General features: G+C 42.0%; 1 protein-coding gene across 2 annotated transcripts; it reads left to right on the top strand.

The window, feature by feature from the left end:
* Nucleotides 1–7,076: 7,076 nt before the first annotated feature.
* Nucleotides 7,077–17,544, top strand: LOC110489559 (lysosomal amino acid transporter 1 homolog). 2 transcript variants are annotated; one of them, XM_090218939.1, is made up of 8 exons: nucleotides 7,077–7,315; nucleotides 7,677–8,040; nucleotides 8,816–8,945; nucleotides 10,230–10,317; nucleotides 10,813–10,922; nucleotides 13,037–13,132; nucleotides 14,154–14,339; nucleotides 14,490–17,544. In XM_090218939.1, exons 2-8 carry the CDS (start codon nucleotides 7,847–7,849, stop codon nucleotides 14,604–14,606), a joined length of 921 nt encoding a protein of 306 aa, XP_090075065.1. In that variant the 5' UTR covers nucleotides 7,077–7,315; nucleotides 7,677–7,846; the 3' UTR covers nucleotides 14,607–17,544. The 2 variants fall into 2 exon arrangements, with proteins under 2 accessions (XP_090075065.1, XP_090075066.1); XM_090218940.1 differs by lacking the exons at nucleotides 7,077–7,315; nucleotides 7,677–8,040 and adding an exon at nucleotides 8,147–8,196.
* Nucleotides 17,545–17,553: the final 9 nt, after the last annotated feature.

Below are 17,553 nucleotides of genomic sequence, written 5' to 3'. Positions count from 1 at the left end.
TAGTTGTGTGGTTCAGTAGTTGTGGTCAGTAGTTGTGGTCAGTAGTTGTGTGGTTCAGTAGTTGTGGTCAGTAGTTGTGGTCAGTAGTTGTGGTCAGTAGTTGTGTGGTTCAGTAGTTGTGGTCAGTAGTTGTGTGGTTCAGTAGTTGTGTGGTTCAGTAGTTGTGTGGTTCAGTAGTTGTGTGGTTCAGTAGTTGTGGTCAGTAGTTGTGTGGTTCAGTAGTTGTGGTCAGTAGTTGTGTGGTTCAGTAGTTGTGTGGTTCAGTAGTTGTGGTCAGTAGTTATGTGGTTCAGTAGTTGTGGTCAGTAGTTGTGGTCAGTAGTTGTGGTTCAGTAGTTGTGGTCAGTAGTTGTGGTCAGTAGTTGTGGTTCAGTAGTTGTGGTCAGTAGTTGTGTGGTTCAGTAGTTGTGGTCAGTAGTTATGTGGTTCAGTAGTTGCGGTCAGTAGTTGTGTGGTTCAGTAGTTGTGTGGTTCAGTAGTTGTGGTCAGTAGTTATGTGGTTCAGTAGTTGCGGTCAGTAGTTGTGTGGTTCAGTAGTTGTGTGGTTCAGTAGTTGTGGTCAGTAGTTGTGGTCAGTAGTTATGTGGTTCAGTAGTTGTGGTCAGTAGTTATGTGGTTCAGTAGTTGTGGTTCAGTAGTTGTGGTCAGTAGTTATGTGGTTCAGTAGTTGTGTGGTTCAGTAGTTGTGTGGTTCAGTAGTTGTGGTCAGTAGTTGTGTGGTTCAGTAGTTGCGGTCAGTAGTCATGTGGTGCAGTAGTTGTGTGGTTCAGTAGTTGTGGTCAGTAGTTATGTGGTTCAATAGTTGTGTGGTTCAGTAGTTGTGGTCAGTAGTTGTGTGGTTCAGTATTTGTGTGGTTCAGTAGTTGTGTGGTTCAGTAGTTGTGTGGTTCAGTAGTTGTGGTCAGTAGTTATGTGGTTCAGTAGTTGTGTGGGTCAGTAGTTGTGTGGTTCAGTAGTTGTGGTCAGTAGTTGTGTGGTTCAGTAGTTGTGTGGTTCAGTAGTTGTGGTCAGTAGTTGTGTGGTTCAGTAGTTGTGTGGTTCAGTAGTTGTGGTCAGCAGTTGTGTGGTTCAGTAGTTGTGGTCAGTATTTGTGTGGTTGTGGTCTGTAGTTTTGTGGTTCAGTTGTTGTGTGATCAATATTTGTGTGGTGTTCAGTAATTGTGGTCACTCTCTACTCTCTCATTATTTTGGCCTTCGGTGTCAGAGAGTATCCTAGCAACGGTCCCGTTTTGGAAACTCAATAAGAACACAGAGAGCTGCTGTTAGAAGATAGCAGGCAACGGGTTACTAAAACGACCAAATCTTGTCACGAATCTCATAAGAAGCGGACCAAAGCGCAACGTGGTGTGAATGCATAATTTAATAGATGATGACAAAAAACACTACGTAAACTGTACAAAACCAAATAACGACCGTGAAGCTATCCTAAGAACTGTGCTGACACGAGCAACTAACATAGACAATCACCCACAAACAAACAGTGAAACCCAGGCTACCTAAGTATGATTCTCAATCAGAGACAACTAATGACACCTGCCTCTGATTGAGAACCATACTAGGCCGAAACATAGAAATCCCCAAAATCATAGAAAAACAAACATAGACTGCCCACCCCAACTCACGCCCTGACCATACTAAATAATGACAAAACAAAGGAAATAAAGGTCAGAACGTGACACATCTAGAGATTGGTAGATTCCAAATAGGTTTCCGGATTTGAAAAGCAGAGAAGTAGAGGAAGATTTTTCTCTAACTTGTTGCGTTTATGTGGTCAAAACGGCAGTTGTTTGGGAAGAAGATGTGGTAATGCAGTTACTAAAACAGCTGTACTGTTAGTTCTGTAGAGAATATTTTGAACAGATATGCAAACCGATATGAATAGATATGAACAGATATGAATAGATATGAACAGAAATGAATAGATATGAGCAGATATGAATAGATATGAATAGATATGAATAGATATTGATTTGAATAGATATGAACAGATATAGATATGAATAGATATGAATATATTTGAATAGATATGAACAGATCCTCGGCGTCAGATGGTCACATATGAATAGATATGAACAGATGAACCAATATGAATAGATATGAATAGCATTGTCTAACTTGTTGGGGTAGTGCTCAAAACGACAGTTGTTTGCAAAAATGCTGCAGAAAATGTTGTTGATCCGGTTACTTTAAACTGTTGTAACTTTTTATCCGAATATAATTTATTTGATCAAACGCCAGATTTGAGTATCAGAGAGGTCGACGAAGATGTGAACACTCTAAGTTGTTGCAAAGTGTAAGAATTAGCTGATATGTGTCAAGTTGCATGATTTCACTTAGAGAATGGCAGTTGGAAGTGATGTCTCAAGATTTCACTTAGAGAATGGCAGTTGGAAGTGATGTCTCATGATTTCACTTAGAGAATGGCAGTTGGAAGTGATGTCTCATGATTTCACTTAGAGAATGGCAGTTGGAAGTGATGTCTCATGATTTCACTTAGAGAATGGCAGTTGGAAGTGATGTCTCATGATTTCACTTAGAGAATGGCAGTTGGAAGTGATGTCTCATGATTTCACTTAGAGAATGGCAGTTGGAAGTGATGTCTCATGATTTCACTTAGAGAATGGCAGTTGGAAGTGATGTCTCATGATTTCACTTAGAGAATGGCAGTTGGAAGTGATGTCTCATGATTTCACTTAGAGAATGGCAGTTGGAAGTGATGTCTCATGATTTCACTTAGAGAATGGCAGTTGGAAGTGATGGCTCAATGGGGATCTTTAGTATCTTGATGAAATGCTATGAAAGTGGATTTAGGCCAAGAAAACCGACTAAAAGTTTAATAACATAAAAAGTATAACAGATATCAAAAAGTTGTACACAAGCAACTCGAGTGAGACCATTCAGGACGTTTTGAATTTTGAATAATAAGACAAAACAGTTGTGTTGAATATGTAAAACTGGGACTCTTGCTGTGCACACCCCACAATAACAACTCCTGACAATTCTACCTGGTGTCGATAGGGTTAGAGTATATTTTCCGATCTGCTGGAAGGAGAGACAGGGAAGATGTGTCTATCCTCGGCGTCAGATGGTCACATCCTTCCCATCTCTCCCTCCAGCAGCTGGCACATACCATCCCTCACATACCATTCTCCACCCTCAAATACACCCTTTTCACAGTTGTCTCTCTCACTTGACATACTTCTGTACATTTTCAATGCTTTTTTAGATTCCGGAGAGAGGTTGGTTACCACATATATTCCAAGAGTTCATAGGGCAGTTAAAGAAAGATCATTTCTGCAACAACAACAACAACAACAAAACAATTAAACACAAGGCTTAAACTAGGTTTTTAGGCTAAGCCCACTTGGACCCTAAAAAGTTGTTTCAGCATGAAAAGGTTTTCCCATGTTCTGGTCTGGTTCGGTTCTGCCACACAGTTCTTATGTAGCCGTAGCTCCTTCTACGAGACGAAGCAAAGATAGTTAATCCAATGAAACAACTCATTATTTTAATGGACAAATTAACGTTTTTTTCCAAAATATAATAGAATGCACCGGAAATATATCAAAAGTTAGAGTTGGGTTGGAACAACTGCCTCAACTGCCTGTCTGTGGGCTGTTTAACAATCAGATACCAGGGCGTGTTCTCAAAGCAGGAGCAGCAGGAGCTGTCTGTAGACTGTTTAACAATCATATACCAGGGCGTGTTCTCAAAGCAGGAGCAGACCAGCTGGCAAGTGTCTTCACAGGCATTTTCAATCTCTCCTTGTCCCAAGTCTGTAATCTCAACATGTTTCAAGCTGACCACCTCAGTCCCTGTTCCCAAGGTAACCTGCCTAAATGACAATCGCCCTGTTGCACTCACGTCAATAACTATGAAGTGCTATGAAAGACTGGTCATGACACACATCGACACCATCATCGCAGACACCCTAGACCAATTCCAATTTGTTTACCGCCCCAAGAGATCCACAGATGATGAAATTCCACACTGCCCACTCCCACATGGACAAGAGGGGAAATCACTATGTGAGAATTCTGTTCATTGATTAGGGCTCAGCGTTCAACACCATAGTCCCCTCCAAGCTCATCACCAAGCTAGGGACCCTGGGACTGAACTCCTCCTTCTGCAACTGGATCTTCCCGGACGGGCCGGCCCCAGATGGTGAGGGTAGACAACAACACCTCGGCCACGCTGACCCTCAACACTGGGGTCCCTCAGGGGTGTGTGCTTAGTCCCCTCCTGTACTCTCTGTTCATCCACGACTGTGTGGCCGCGCACGACTCCAACAACATCATCAAGTGTGCTGATGACATGGCGGTGGTAGGCCTGATCACCGACGCCGATGAGCCAGCCTACAGCGAGAAGGTCAGAGACTTAGCAGTTTTGTGCCAGGAGAATAACCTCTCCCTCAATGGCCTGTTTTCATTTGCCCTCATTGCTTTTGCTGAAAATCCAAATGATTTGTTTACGGTTTTGACCAGGCCATACTTTCTCAGGATGTTTCCTCGGGGCAATTTTCGAAGCCACTTGTTTGTCCTTGGCACTGCACATGTATTTTTAATACTTTTGTTTTAACTCTGCAACGATGGTATTTTGAAACAATAAAATCCTTCTCAAGTTCTTCGGAGTTCCCTTCATTTGCTGTTTTGTCTTTGGGGAATCTTGTCTCTTCATTTGCTGTTTTGTCTTTGGGGAATCTTGTCTCTTCATTTGCTGTTTTGTCTTTGGGGAATCTTGTCTCTTCATTTGCTGTTTTGTCTTTGGGGAATCTTGTCTCTTCATTTGCTGTTTTGTCTTTGGGGAATCTTGTCGCTTCATTTGCTGTTTTGTCTTTGGGGAATCTTGTCGCTTCATTTGCTGTTTTGTCTTTGGGGAATCTTGTCGCTTCATTTGCTGTTTTGTCTTTGGGGAATCTTGTCTCTTCATTTGCTGTTTTGTCTTTGGGGAATCTTATCTCTTAATTTGCTGTTTTGTCTTTGGGGAATCTTGTCTCTTCATTTGCTGTTTTGTCTTCGGGGAATCTTGTCTCTTCATTTGCTGTTTTGTCTTTTGGGAATCTTGTCTCTTCATTTGCTGTTTTGTCTTTGGGGAATCTTGTCTCTTCATTTGCTGTTTTGTCTTTGGGGAATCTTGTCTCTTCATTTGCTGTTTTGTCTTTGGGGAATCTTGTCTCTTCATTTGCTGTTTTGTCTTTGGGGAATCTTGTCTCTTCATTTGCTGTTTTGTCTTTGGGGAATCTTGTCTCTTCATTTGCTGTTTTGTCTTTGGGGAATCTTGTCTCTTCATTTGCTGTTTTGTCTTTTGGGAATCTTGTCTCTTCATTTTGTCCATCAGTCGATCATACCTTTTTTTTGTTGTCTATTTCTCAGCTTTCCGTAAAGCATTATCAAGTTTGACATTTGTCATACTAAGATCTCGGTAGGCTTTTGAGCTACCTCTTCCGACCTTTTTCCTTCCAGCAAGTATTCGACTTCTCACTCCTGTTGCAGACGATGAGGAATGGGTATTGGGGTGTGAATCAGGGGCAGGTATGTTAGCCTCATGTTCTGGCTGCAAGTCATCTGGTGACTGAGGGGGTGTGTTGCCTGATAGGTAGGTCTCCATTGCAACTGTTCTCTTTAAAGTCTGTCTTCTATTCCGTTGGTTACATTTCCATTCACATCTCTAGTTTCTTTGTTCTCGCTGAGTAAACTCAGAGATAGATTTCACTTCTCCCTTCTGTTTTTTCTTCCAGTGTCTCCCCCTGTCTTTTTGCAGATGTTCCTGGTATCATATACAATACTTTTTTATTTGGTTTCTATATGTCTGTGAACTCTGTGCAGTTTTATGTGGCATCTTGTAAAAAATAAAGACAAATACAACTCAGTTTTCAACTTGTGCACACCTTGGAGCATTTTATAGTTTCAATTCATTTAAAACATGATTAAATACGCCTAAAGTAAATTTTAAAAATGTTTTAAAGTAAAGTAAAAACGAATAATATAATGGATTTGTGTCATTTCCACCACACTTAAGTCTGTGATGGAAATGACTGTGATGGAAATGACATTTCTACAGTTTCTGGAGAAAATTGACAGACAGCTTAGCGTACGTTGATTAGTACTACAGCTAGCATATCGTTTACACTAAATACATAAAATATATATTTTTTTTTAAATTCTAAAGTTCTACCATAAAATAAAGAAATTATAGCCTGTTTGGAAATGACTGACAATTAAAATATTATCTACACAAAGCAATATTTACCTTGATTTTTCTTAAACTTCTGGACATCACATCTGGAACAACTGTCCACTGCTGCCACGTGCTTCAGTGTCACAACATGTTTCCATGGTAACTAAATTAACATTCTCTTGAAAAAGAAACTTTATTAATGAGGAATTTGTCTTCAGTGGTGGAAAAGACACCCCTCCCAAATAACAGGTATATTTTGCGTTAAAAAAATATATATAAAAGGGAATACTCACAATAACTATTGATATAGATTTGATTTACAAGCATTTCGCTACACTCGCATTAACATCTGCTAACCATGTGTATGTGACAAATAAAATTTGATTTGATTTAGATTTGATTTAATTGACTGTTTTTGTAGTACATAACATGATATAATGTGTAATTATTAATGTTTTCTAATATAAAATAAATAGTAGAAGCTTAAAAGTCTGGGTCAGGGACAAGGACAAGGGAAAAATAGTGAAATGGGGGTATAAAATGCATCTGAAAAGTAGCTAAAATACTTGATAGAGAGGTGTTTAAAGACGTATGGGGTGATTCCAGTGTGAACTTAACATACAAAATATTTGTATTAGCTTTATTTTTGATAAAATCCCCAAAATTGACCCGAGGACATGGACGTGCCCGTAGATGCAGAATCACCCGATTCTTGTGTATTTTACTCCTCTTGTGTAACTGTTTTATTCTAAACTCTGCATTGATGAAGGGCTCGTAAAGGAGCATTTCACGTTAGTCTACACCAGTTGTATTCGATGCATGTGACAAAATAATACAATTCTATTTGACTAGATGTATCACACCGCGGCATAACACCCAGCAGATGGTGCTACGTCCTTATCCTTGTGCTTCTCAGTTCTGCGCTTTCTCCAGAAAATACGGAAGTGAAACAATTTCATTTGATGCCATTTCGGAGGACAGGAGTGGACGAGAATAATTGATCGTTTACAATATAATAAAATAATGGGAAATTAAATAGCTTAGCGGAATATATCTCTCAATCAAAACATAACGGCAGCTGAGTTGAGATGGAGAGCCGTCGCACAGTAACACGAAGGTCGAGAAATCAACGCATCCGGTGAGAGTTTATGAGCTGCATTTGATTTGTTGACAACGTTGGTTGGTCTGTGCCTGTTATGGCTGGTCCAACCATTTGATGAGAAGCGATAACCACGTCAATGAATAGCTTCTGGTCTATAAGACGATCAAATTGCAGCATTGTAGACCCCAACAAAAGGTTATTACCAATATGCAAATGTTTTCTTAAATGGAGAAAGCATCAACATTGTATCAGAGTTGTCTGGTGCGTGCATGTTGTTGCTGAAACCAAAAGCACAGTAACAATGAATTGTATTTCTTTCCCCACCCGACACCACTCTTCCAAATTTCCCCAGCCAATTCGTAACTATGTCAATGACCATGTGTATATTGCCTTGCAGACTCATCAAATGACATCGCCACACGCTCGTTTGCCAACCTGTAGCCTAGGTGTGGTGGGCTCGAGGGCGGTCAGTGTTTGGTGTCAACAAACGAACACTTCCACATCATCGCGCTCGGATTCTTCCACGGAGGCAGAGGGACTGACGGTGGGACAGACATAGTCGCCCCCATGCCCCGCTTCCCGGGGAGGACTGCGGACGTGGCCGCTAACCTGACTTCCCCCGTGCTTGGTCGGCCACTGTGCGCTAACGGGACGCCCTGGATCCTCTACCTGTTTGAGGAATGCGTGGAGAATGTGTGGGAATACTGGAGCGTAGTCATCGGGCTGATTTCAATGTTCTGTTTCTTGCTGTCTACTCTGCCGTAAGTTTCAATGTTCTGTTTCTTGCTGTCTACTCTGCCGTAAGTTTCAATGTTCTGTTTCTTGCTGTCTACTCTACCGTAAGTTTCAATGTTCTGTTTCTTGCTGTCTACTCTACCGTAAGTTTCAATGTTCTGTTTCTTGCTGTCTACTCTGCCGTAAGTTTCAATGTTCTGTTTCTTGCAGTCTACTTACGGTAAGTTGTCCACCACTGCGTTAGGAATGCGTTCTCTCTAAGGGGAAAGTAGTTTTGTATTTTATAATACAAACAAAAATAACTGATCAGAGATATTGTGATCAACAGCTGCGGTCTCAATTGTATCTGGCATTTGGTGTTGTGATGAAACGCATGACAGATTTTACCATTTTAAATGTTTAACGAGGCACGTCAGTTAAGATCAAATTCTTATTTACAATGACGGCCAACAACGGCCACACCCGGACGACACTGGGCCAATTGTGCGCCGCCCTATTGGACTCCCGACTCCCGTGATAGCCTGGAATCGAACCAGGGTCTGTAGTGACACCTCAAGCACTGAGATGCAGTGCCTTTGACCACTGCGCCACTTGGGAGCCCATAAAAAAAATCTAATGAATCAAGTGAATCAAGTGATTTGTTACCGTAGCAAGGAGAAAGTCTGTTGTTCTACAAAGACAGTTTATCAGGTTCTGAGAGACATCTAATCTAAGTATCTGTTTACATCACACCAGTCTCTTCTTTTCTTCCCCCATTCTCTCCTCCTCCTTTGTGTCTGTTCTCTCTCTTTCTCCCCCCAGGCAAGTCTATGAGGCTTATCGCAATGGTAAAGTGGAGGAGGCCATGTCGTTTGGCTTTCTGCTCTTCCTCTTCAGTGGGGACCTCAGCAGTCTAATAGGCTGCGTCCTGACCAGCCAGCTGCCCATCCAGGTATCTATCATCAGGCACAACTTCAACTTGCTCTTGTATGAATATGGGCAGAGGCAGTGGCATAGCACTCTGCCCAGACATGCCATGATGCACTGTATCACAGCTGCATTGAAGCATATTTTTAAAACATTCAGCATTTTCTTGCATCTGGTTTGTGAATGGAGTTAGTTAGGTACATGGTATCCCAATGGCATGTTTTCCTTAACCTTTCCCTGACCTTTCCCTGACCCTGACCTTTCCCTGACCTATGCCTTTCCCTGACCCATGCCTTTCCCTGACCCTGACCCATGCCTTTCCCTAACCCTGACCTATGCCTTTCCCTGACCCTTACCTTTCCCTGACCTTTCCCTGACCCATGCCTTTCCCTGACCCTGACCCATGCCTTTCCCTGACCCTGACCTATGCCTTTCCCTGACCCTTACCTTTCCCTGACCCTGACCTATGCCTTTCCCTGACCCTGACCCATGCCTTTCCCTGACCCTGACCTATGCCTTTCCCTGACCCTGACCCATGCCTTTCCCTGACCCTGACCCATGCCTTTCCCTGACCCTGACCCATGCCTTTCCCTGACCCTGACCTTTCCCTGACCTATGCCTTTCCCTGACCCATGCCTTTCCCTGACCCTGACCCATGCCTTTCCCTAACCCTGACCTATGCCTTTCCCTGACCCTTACCTTTCCCTGACCTTTCCCTGACCCATGCCTTTCCCTGACCCTGACCCATGCCTTTCCCTGACCCTGACCTATGCCTTTCCCTGACCCTTACCTTTCCCTGACCCTGACCTATGCCTTTCCCTGACCCTGACCCATGCCTTTCCCTGACCCTGACCTATGCCTTTCCCTAACCCTGATCCATGCCTTTCCCTGACCCTGACCCATGCCTTTCCCTGACCCTGACCCATGCCTTTCCCTGACCCTGACCCATGCCTTTCCCTGACCCTGACCCATGCCTTTCCCTGACCCTTACCTATGCCTTTCCCTGACCCTGACCCATGCCTTTCCCTGACCCTGACCCATGCCTTTCCCTGACCCATGCCTTTCCCTGACCCTGACCCATGCCTTTCCCTGACCCTGACCCATGCCTTTCCCTGACCCTGACCCATGCCTTTCCCTGACCCTTACCTATGCCTTTCCCTGACCTATGCCTTTCCCTGACCCTGATCTATGCCTTTCCCTGACCCTTACCTTTCCCTGACCCTTACCTATGCCTACCTGCAGAGGGTGCCACTGTCGTCAAAATCATATCTTCTCTCTCTTCTCTCTTCTCCCTCTCTCTCTCTCTCAGATTGTGACAGTAGTGTTCTACATCTTCACTGATCTCCTGCTCATCTCCCAGTTCCTCTACTACAAGATAAAGAACAACTCACCTAAAAGTACTCAGCGTTGTTCCTTGTATTGTAGTTAGTGTGCTATAGTGTACTCCAGTCTGTGTACTCACTAATATGCTAGATGTATTCCCTATAGACAATGCTAACAGCTCTGCCCAGTTATCCATGCCTAATGTGTTTGACATGACTGTGTTCAATTGAAATTGCTAGTTTCCACTAAAAGTTGATGACTGACAAATTCTCACCTTGTAAAGCTCCTTTGTTAGTCCAGTTTGCAGCCGAGGGCTGGAACACAAAATTAAGACATATTGGATTACTGAACAGTACATCTACACAAGTGTGTGTGTGTTGTGGGTGTGTCTCTGTCAATAAAGACAGAGTGACTGATTTGAGGGACAGAAAGAGAGAGGGAGGTCTTGCCACACCTGTTCAAGCCCTTCCCTACTTTCGCCGTAGCTCAGGTATCTCACAGGTGTGTCTGAAACAGGTCACCTCTACAAAACCAGGAGGGGCAGCAACACTGTCTGTCTCTTCCCCCAGAGCGCCCCACGTTGAAGTGGTTGTGTTTCCTGTGGTGTGGGGCTTCCACTGTGGCCCTCCTGATCCTCCCCAAGTTCATCACTGACAACAACGCCTCTGCCAACACTCAGGTGACGTGTGAGAGAGAGACTCTCTCTCTTTGTCTCTGTCTCTCTCTCTCTTTGTCTCTCTCTCTCTTTGTCTCTCAATTCAATTCAAGGGGCTTTATTGGCATGGGAAACATGTGTTAACATTGCCAAAGCAAGTGAGGTAGATAATATACAAAAGTGAAATAAACAATAAAAATTAACAGTAAACATTACACATACAGAAGTTTCAAAACAATAAAGACATTACAAGTGTCATATATATATATATATATATATATATATACATACATACATACATACATACATACATACATACATACATACATACAGTGTTTTAACAATGTACAAATGGTTAAAGGACACAAGATAAAATAAATAAGCATAAATATGGGTTGTATTTACAATGGTGTTTGTTCTTCACTGGTTGCCCTTTTCTTGTGGCAACAGGTCACAAATCTTGCTGCTATGATGGAACACTGGAATTTCACCCAGTAGATATGGAGTTTATCAAAATTGGATTTGTTTTCGAATTCTCTGTGGATCTCTCTGTGTGTCTCTCTCTCTGTGTGTCTCTCTCTCTGTGTGTGTGTGTGTGTGTGTGTGTGTGTGTGTGTGTGTGTGTCTCTCTCTCTGTGTCTCTCTCTCTCTGTCTCTCTCAAATTCAAGCTGCTCTATTGGCATGAAAAACATTGTCAATATTGCCAAAGCAACAATGTATACAATATATATTGTAACAAAATTATAAATGATAGCAAATAATAATATAAAATTAAATGCAAATATAATAACAATAAAATGGTAACAGTCAATAGTAGAAATGTAATAAATATAAAATCAAATTATGAAAAATGAAATTATAACTAACTTATAACTAAATAACGGTCATCTTCTCCTTTATATCAGTACTTCGACTACTACTACCATCACTAAACTGTTATCACTACCATTACCACCCATATCTGGAATGATAAACATTAATAATTATAGTAATAACAATGATAGCAATAATAAGTAAGTTACTGTTTACTATGCAGATGTTATTATTCAGTGTCCCTCAGGCTATGGCAGGAAAAAACATATTTGGCTGCAAGAGGAGCCATTGCTCCTTCGCCCATGAGTATTCTTAGTTTTTCCTCTGGGTTCAATTTGTAAAAATGTGGAATATATGTAGTCATTTCTGTGAATAATGAATCTCTTTGTGAGGAATATTTCTCACAGTAAAGGAGAAAGTGCATCTCTGTCTCTACCTCCCCTGTCGTGCAGTGACCACACACTCTCCTCTTTGGGTAGCCATGTCTTTTTATGTCTGCCGGTTTCTATTGCCAGTTGGTGGTCACTCAGCCTGTACTTGGTAAGGATCTGTCTCTGCTTCGTATCTCTGACAGAGTAGAGATAATCAGCCAATTCATATTCTCTGTTTAGGGTCAGATAGCAATTTAGTCGGCTTTGGGATTTTGTTTCGTTTTTCCAGTATTGTAAGTATGATTCCTTTGATTGGTTCATGATTTTGTTTATTGGAATTCTTTCTTTTGAAGCAGTGCTGGTGTCAGCTTGGTTGGTGAGGTCCAACACCATCTGACTGAGAGGGCTCGTTTCTGGGCTCAGCTCTTGGGTTTGAAGTGCTTTAAATTGCAGACTTGAATTTGGACTTGAATTTAGATGTAGCCAAAATTTTTATGATCTTTTCTGTATTTTCATTATTACTGGAAAACGGCCCAATTCTGCCCTACATGCATTAGTTGGTGTATTTCTCTGGACTTGTAGGATTTTCCGACAGAATTCTGCATGTAGGGCTTCAATTGGATGTTTGTCCCACATTTTAAAATCCAGTTTATTGAGTGGCCCCCAAACCTCACTTCCATAAAGAGCTATTGGTAGGATTACACTGTCAAATATTTTAGTCCAAATTTTAATTGGGATGTTGATTTTGAATAATTTCATTTTTATTGCATACATTGCTCTGCGGGCTTTTTCTTTGAGTGCATTCACTGCCATATTAAAGTTACCCGATGCAGATATGGTCAGACCAAGGTAGGTCTCTCTCTCTCTGACTCTCTGCTTCTCTCTCTGACTCTCTGTGTGTCTCTCTCATTGTCTCTGTCTCTGACTCTCTCTCTTTCTGACACTCTCTTCAGAGTGCCTCTAACAGCGTGGAGATCTCTGGTTATGCCTGTGGATACCTGGCCTCCATATTCTACCTCTCCTCTCGTTTTCCACAGCTCTACAAAAATGTGAGTGACAATATATGGGTGATTTTATGGAGGGGAGGTGGGGTAAGATTTAACAGGATGGCAGGGTTAGGGGACATGAGGAGTGAGAGGGTGAGAGGAGGGGAAGAAAGGCTCAAAGTAGATGGGGCCAAAATAGAAGAGACGAATGAGGAACACATGCTGTTTAATTTGTAAAATGAGAACCGGGCCTGAGAGACAATAGTGTTTTGTGCTGAGTGATGTCACAGCATCTGAACTGGGGTCACCTGCTGAGTGATGTCACAGCATCTGGACTGGGGTCTCCTGCTGAGTGATGTCACAGCATCTGGACTGGTGTCTTCTGCTGAGTGATCTCACAGCATCTGGACTGGTGTCTCCTGCTGAGTGATGTCACAGCATCTGAACTGGTGTCTCCTGCTGAGTGATCTCACAGCATCTGGACTGGTGTCTCCTGCTGAGTGATGTCACAGCATCTGGACTGGGGTCTCCTGCTGAGTGATGTCACAGCATCTGGACTGGGGTCTCCTGCTGAGTGATGTCACAGCATCTGGACTGGGGTCTCCTGCTGAGTGATGTCACAGCGTCTGAACTGGGGTCTCCTGCTGAGTGATGTCACAGCATCTGGACTGGGGTCTCCTGCTGAGTGATGTCACAGCGTCTGAACTGGGGTCTCCTGCTGAGTGATGTCACAGCGTCTGAACTGGGGTCTCCTGCTGAGAACTCACTGTCACTCCCAATGTGATAACAGTTCCTAGGGATGTTCTAAGGGGGAGAACACAGTACACAAACACACGTTTTGATCTAGTGAGTGTCTGTGTGAGCATGCATGACTTCCCAACAACAAATCATGCATACTAATACATTGTCAAACATTGTGAAAATATGTTAGGAATTAATATTATTTAGGAACCTCTTAAAATAAAAAGTGGGTACAATTTAAGAAGTAACAGAATGAATAATTAACTATGTAACATGTTTTGAGCCTAAAATCTTCAGTTTTCTCTGTTGGTTTTTGAGGTAACATCTCCCTGTCTGTCTCCAGTTTAAGCGGCAGTCTACAGAGGGCACGTCGTACATGCTGTTTGCCCTGGCCATGATGGGCAACGGGACCTACGGGCTCAGTGTCATTGTGGTTCTACCAGCTCTGGCCGGCTCCAAACAGACCTTCATCCTCAAACATCTGGCCTGGCTCATCGGCAGCCTGGGAGTCCTCCTCCTAGACTTCTTTGTATCCTTTCTTTTTCTCAGAGATCATCATTTCACTAAAAAAAAGATACAAATAAAGAAGGGAAGGTGTTATTTTTGTCTCTGTTGTTTAAGTGTTGGGATTTTGTTGACTTGTTGTGGTGTGTTTGTGAATGAGCCTTAACTCTCCCAGGTCACCGCCCAGTTCATCATCTATAGGAAGAACCACTCCGCTAAAACCAGCAAGAAGATGAACGTTCCTGAAGTAGAACCTCTGCTCTGTGAAGAGGAGGAACTGTCCACGTTCTAGAGTGAGAACATTATGGAAGTTCTAGAGTGAGAACATTATGGAAGTTCTAGAGTGAGAACATTATGGAAGTTCTAGAGTGAGAACATTATGGAAGTTCTAGAGTGAGAACATTATGGAAGTTCTAGAGTGAGAACATTATGGAAGTTCTAGAGTGAGAACATTATGGAAGTTCTAGAATGAGAACAATAAGAGAATTCTAGAAATCCTCTCCATAATCAATCAATCAATCCTTTTTACATCAGCAGATGTCACAAAGTGCTGTACAGAAACCCAGCCTAAAACCCCAAACAGCAAGCAATGCAGATGTAGAAGAACGGTTGCTTGGAAAAACTCCCTGTTGACTGGAGACCTGCACTAATCTGACAGATGTGATGGTACACCAATGTTCCCTCCTCTGAAATACAGGTGAATTACAGGCGTTTTATATTTGAGGAATGTAATCTCAGTAGATCTATTCTCTCTCTCTCTTTGTAAGGGGTGGGGGGGGGGGTCATGTGATCTATTCACTATGCCGTTTCCTCGTACGCTACAGGCCTATTGGCTGTGTCCTTGTCTCACATTGCTCTGGTCTAGTTTGTCAACGGTTAGAGCTCTTGTGTTTTCCAGGATAAGATATGCAATGCACTTTGACCTGTTCACGCAGCGTTGTCGTCTAGGTAGACCGTACCGTAGGGGACCACACCAGCGGCTGTTCCTGTGTGGACCTTTAAAAATGCCATACGCTGGCACTATTGGTGTGTCGCAAAGTAGTGGGCTGCACCCACAGTAATGTATTTAGTTCTAGTTTACCCCTGGTTTTGTTCTATGAGCAGATTCCGTCGTAGTTGAATCCCTATATATAAGTTGTAGTTGGTAAATTGCGTGGAGTGTTTACACAGTGTTTAGATGGTGAAAATGCAGTGGGTTAAGTCTGATATCCTGTGCCTTGCATCTACATTTATATTAATATGAATGTGTTGCTGCAGTGGAGTGCTGAAGGCTGTTTGACGTGTTCAAGGCTGCTGCTTTTAAAAACCGACAGTTCTTTGGCTGAAATCTAACCGTTTTAACTGAACAGCCTGTTTTCCTTATCTCCTCTCCTTATCTCCTCTGGCCCAGTTTATTTTACTTTCAGTGTCCACAAAGGAAGGGAGGAAGGAGTTTTTTTTTTTTTACAGTATTGAGTCACAGCCGTGAGCATTGAGTTCACCCCTTATTTTGGAGTTGTGTCCAGGGGTGTGTTCATTAGGAACCAAATGGAACAAAACGGGTTAAGGGGCCTACCTGAATTTGTCCAATAGAAACTCTCGTTTTCGTTGCAAAATATTTTTCGTTTAAGAGTAAAGCGTTTCGAAACGGAAACCGTTTACTCAAAAATGGAAAATGTTGTGTGACTAATGAATACACCCCAGTCTTCTATGTGTGTAGTCACATGTTCAGAAAGCGGTGGATCAAGCTTTTGTGGGAAATTTGACCGTTATTTATAAGTTGATGTGTCATAACTTGGTAACATGGAGTCATGATGAGGGAATAGAACTACGGGAGACCAACGATTCGTTACGTTTTTGTACTGGTCACATCACTGTTGTTAGTGTGTCATGGATGTGATTGGTCGATTGACAGCAGATTTTCTCTACCTCCGTCTTTCAGTGAGGTGGGGTTTGTTTATATGGCCCGGGTTACTCCCCCGGTGGGAGGAGTTTGAGCTGGGTGAAAAGTGATTCATTTTGGAATCGGGCTGCCTCCTGGGTGTGCCCCACTCTGGTCGACGGTGAAGGTGGCTCAAAACAAAAATGACGTAATTAAGCACACGTGTGGAACGATGGGTAGGATTCTGTTTTCACATGCTAAAGTGATTGCTTTTGATTATGTATTTATTTTAACTTTCTGCTTTCTCAATAAAAACTAGTTTGACTATTCACACATTTTATTTGATGGAAAATATGTGTATGTTTTGTGACGCTGCACCATGATGCCGTGTTGACATGACCGAGTGGCTCAGATTACTGTTTGATTTGAGAACGGCGCTCCTGCATCCCCGCTATTTCACCCGATGACGTGATGGGCCATCGCCCGGGTTCGACCTGGGCCAGTGTAATAGAATTCCCTTAGCGTCTTAGGCGTCTTCTCTGGTGAAAATGTAAATATGAATCTAGTTAAGTGTTTTTTATATATATATATATATATATATATATATATATATAGTGCTTGTGGGTTTTTTTTAGGAGCGCAAACATGATGTGACTTAAGTATTTATTGGTAGAAATAGTCTCGAGTTACAGCTGGGCTTTAATAAGCACAGTTGTGATTGGTGGACTTTCCATGTGAAAAATAAGGAGCATTTCTACTTGTACCTGATGAAAAAGCTCAATGTGGTCTTTGGAAAGATAGCTGTTTTCAAAATGGCTGCCCAGCAAATGATTGTGGCCATGGTCATGAAGCGTCAGGAAAGCCATGAACGAAGGGAAATTATGATGCCACTTATTTTCTCCGATAAACCTGTAGATAGTTGCAGATTTTGTTGATTTATTTTAAAGGTAAATTATCGGTTGTTTTAGACAACTTTTTTTTCTCTTCTCTCCTTTCTCTTGAAAAAAATAAGTTTCATTCTGGTTTGCTCAAAGCCTGGCCTCTCTTCAATGTGTTTTCTATAGACATTTTTTTTCAAAATAATAGAATGGAATAATGATTTATTTACAGCCTCAAGAACAAGAGAAATGTATGAAATAATTTTTACTTGAATAATGACACACTGTATTGCTCTTTTAAGATACACATGTATTTATACTTAAGATAACATGGTATTGGATTTTCCTTATGCTTTGGCCTATACGTTACTATACGTTACTTGCAATATTTATGTCATTGACGATAATGTCCCAGTATCTCAGCTTTTGTAGTTCATTCCAATATGATGCTTATGTAACAAACATCTCAATAAAGACCGAATTATACCCAATGTGTGTGT

Source organism: Oncorhynchus mykiss, chromosome 24 (assembly GCF_057628025.1).
Source record: "Oncorhynchus mykiss isolate SJ-2025 chromosome 24, ASM5762802v1, whole genome shotgun sequence".
Taxonomy (NCBI): domain Eukaryota; kingdom Metazoa; phylum Chordata; class Actinopteri; order Salmoniformes; family Salmonidae; genus Oncorhynchus; species Oncorhynchus mykiss.
The sequence above is the reverse complement of the archived record's forward strand: the minus strand, read 5'-3'. Positions and strand labels throughout refer to the sequence as shown.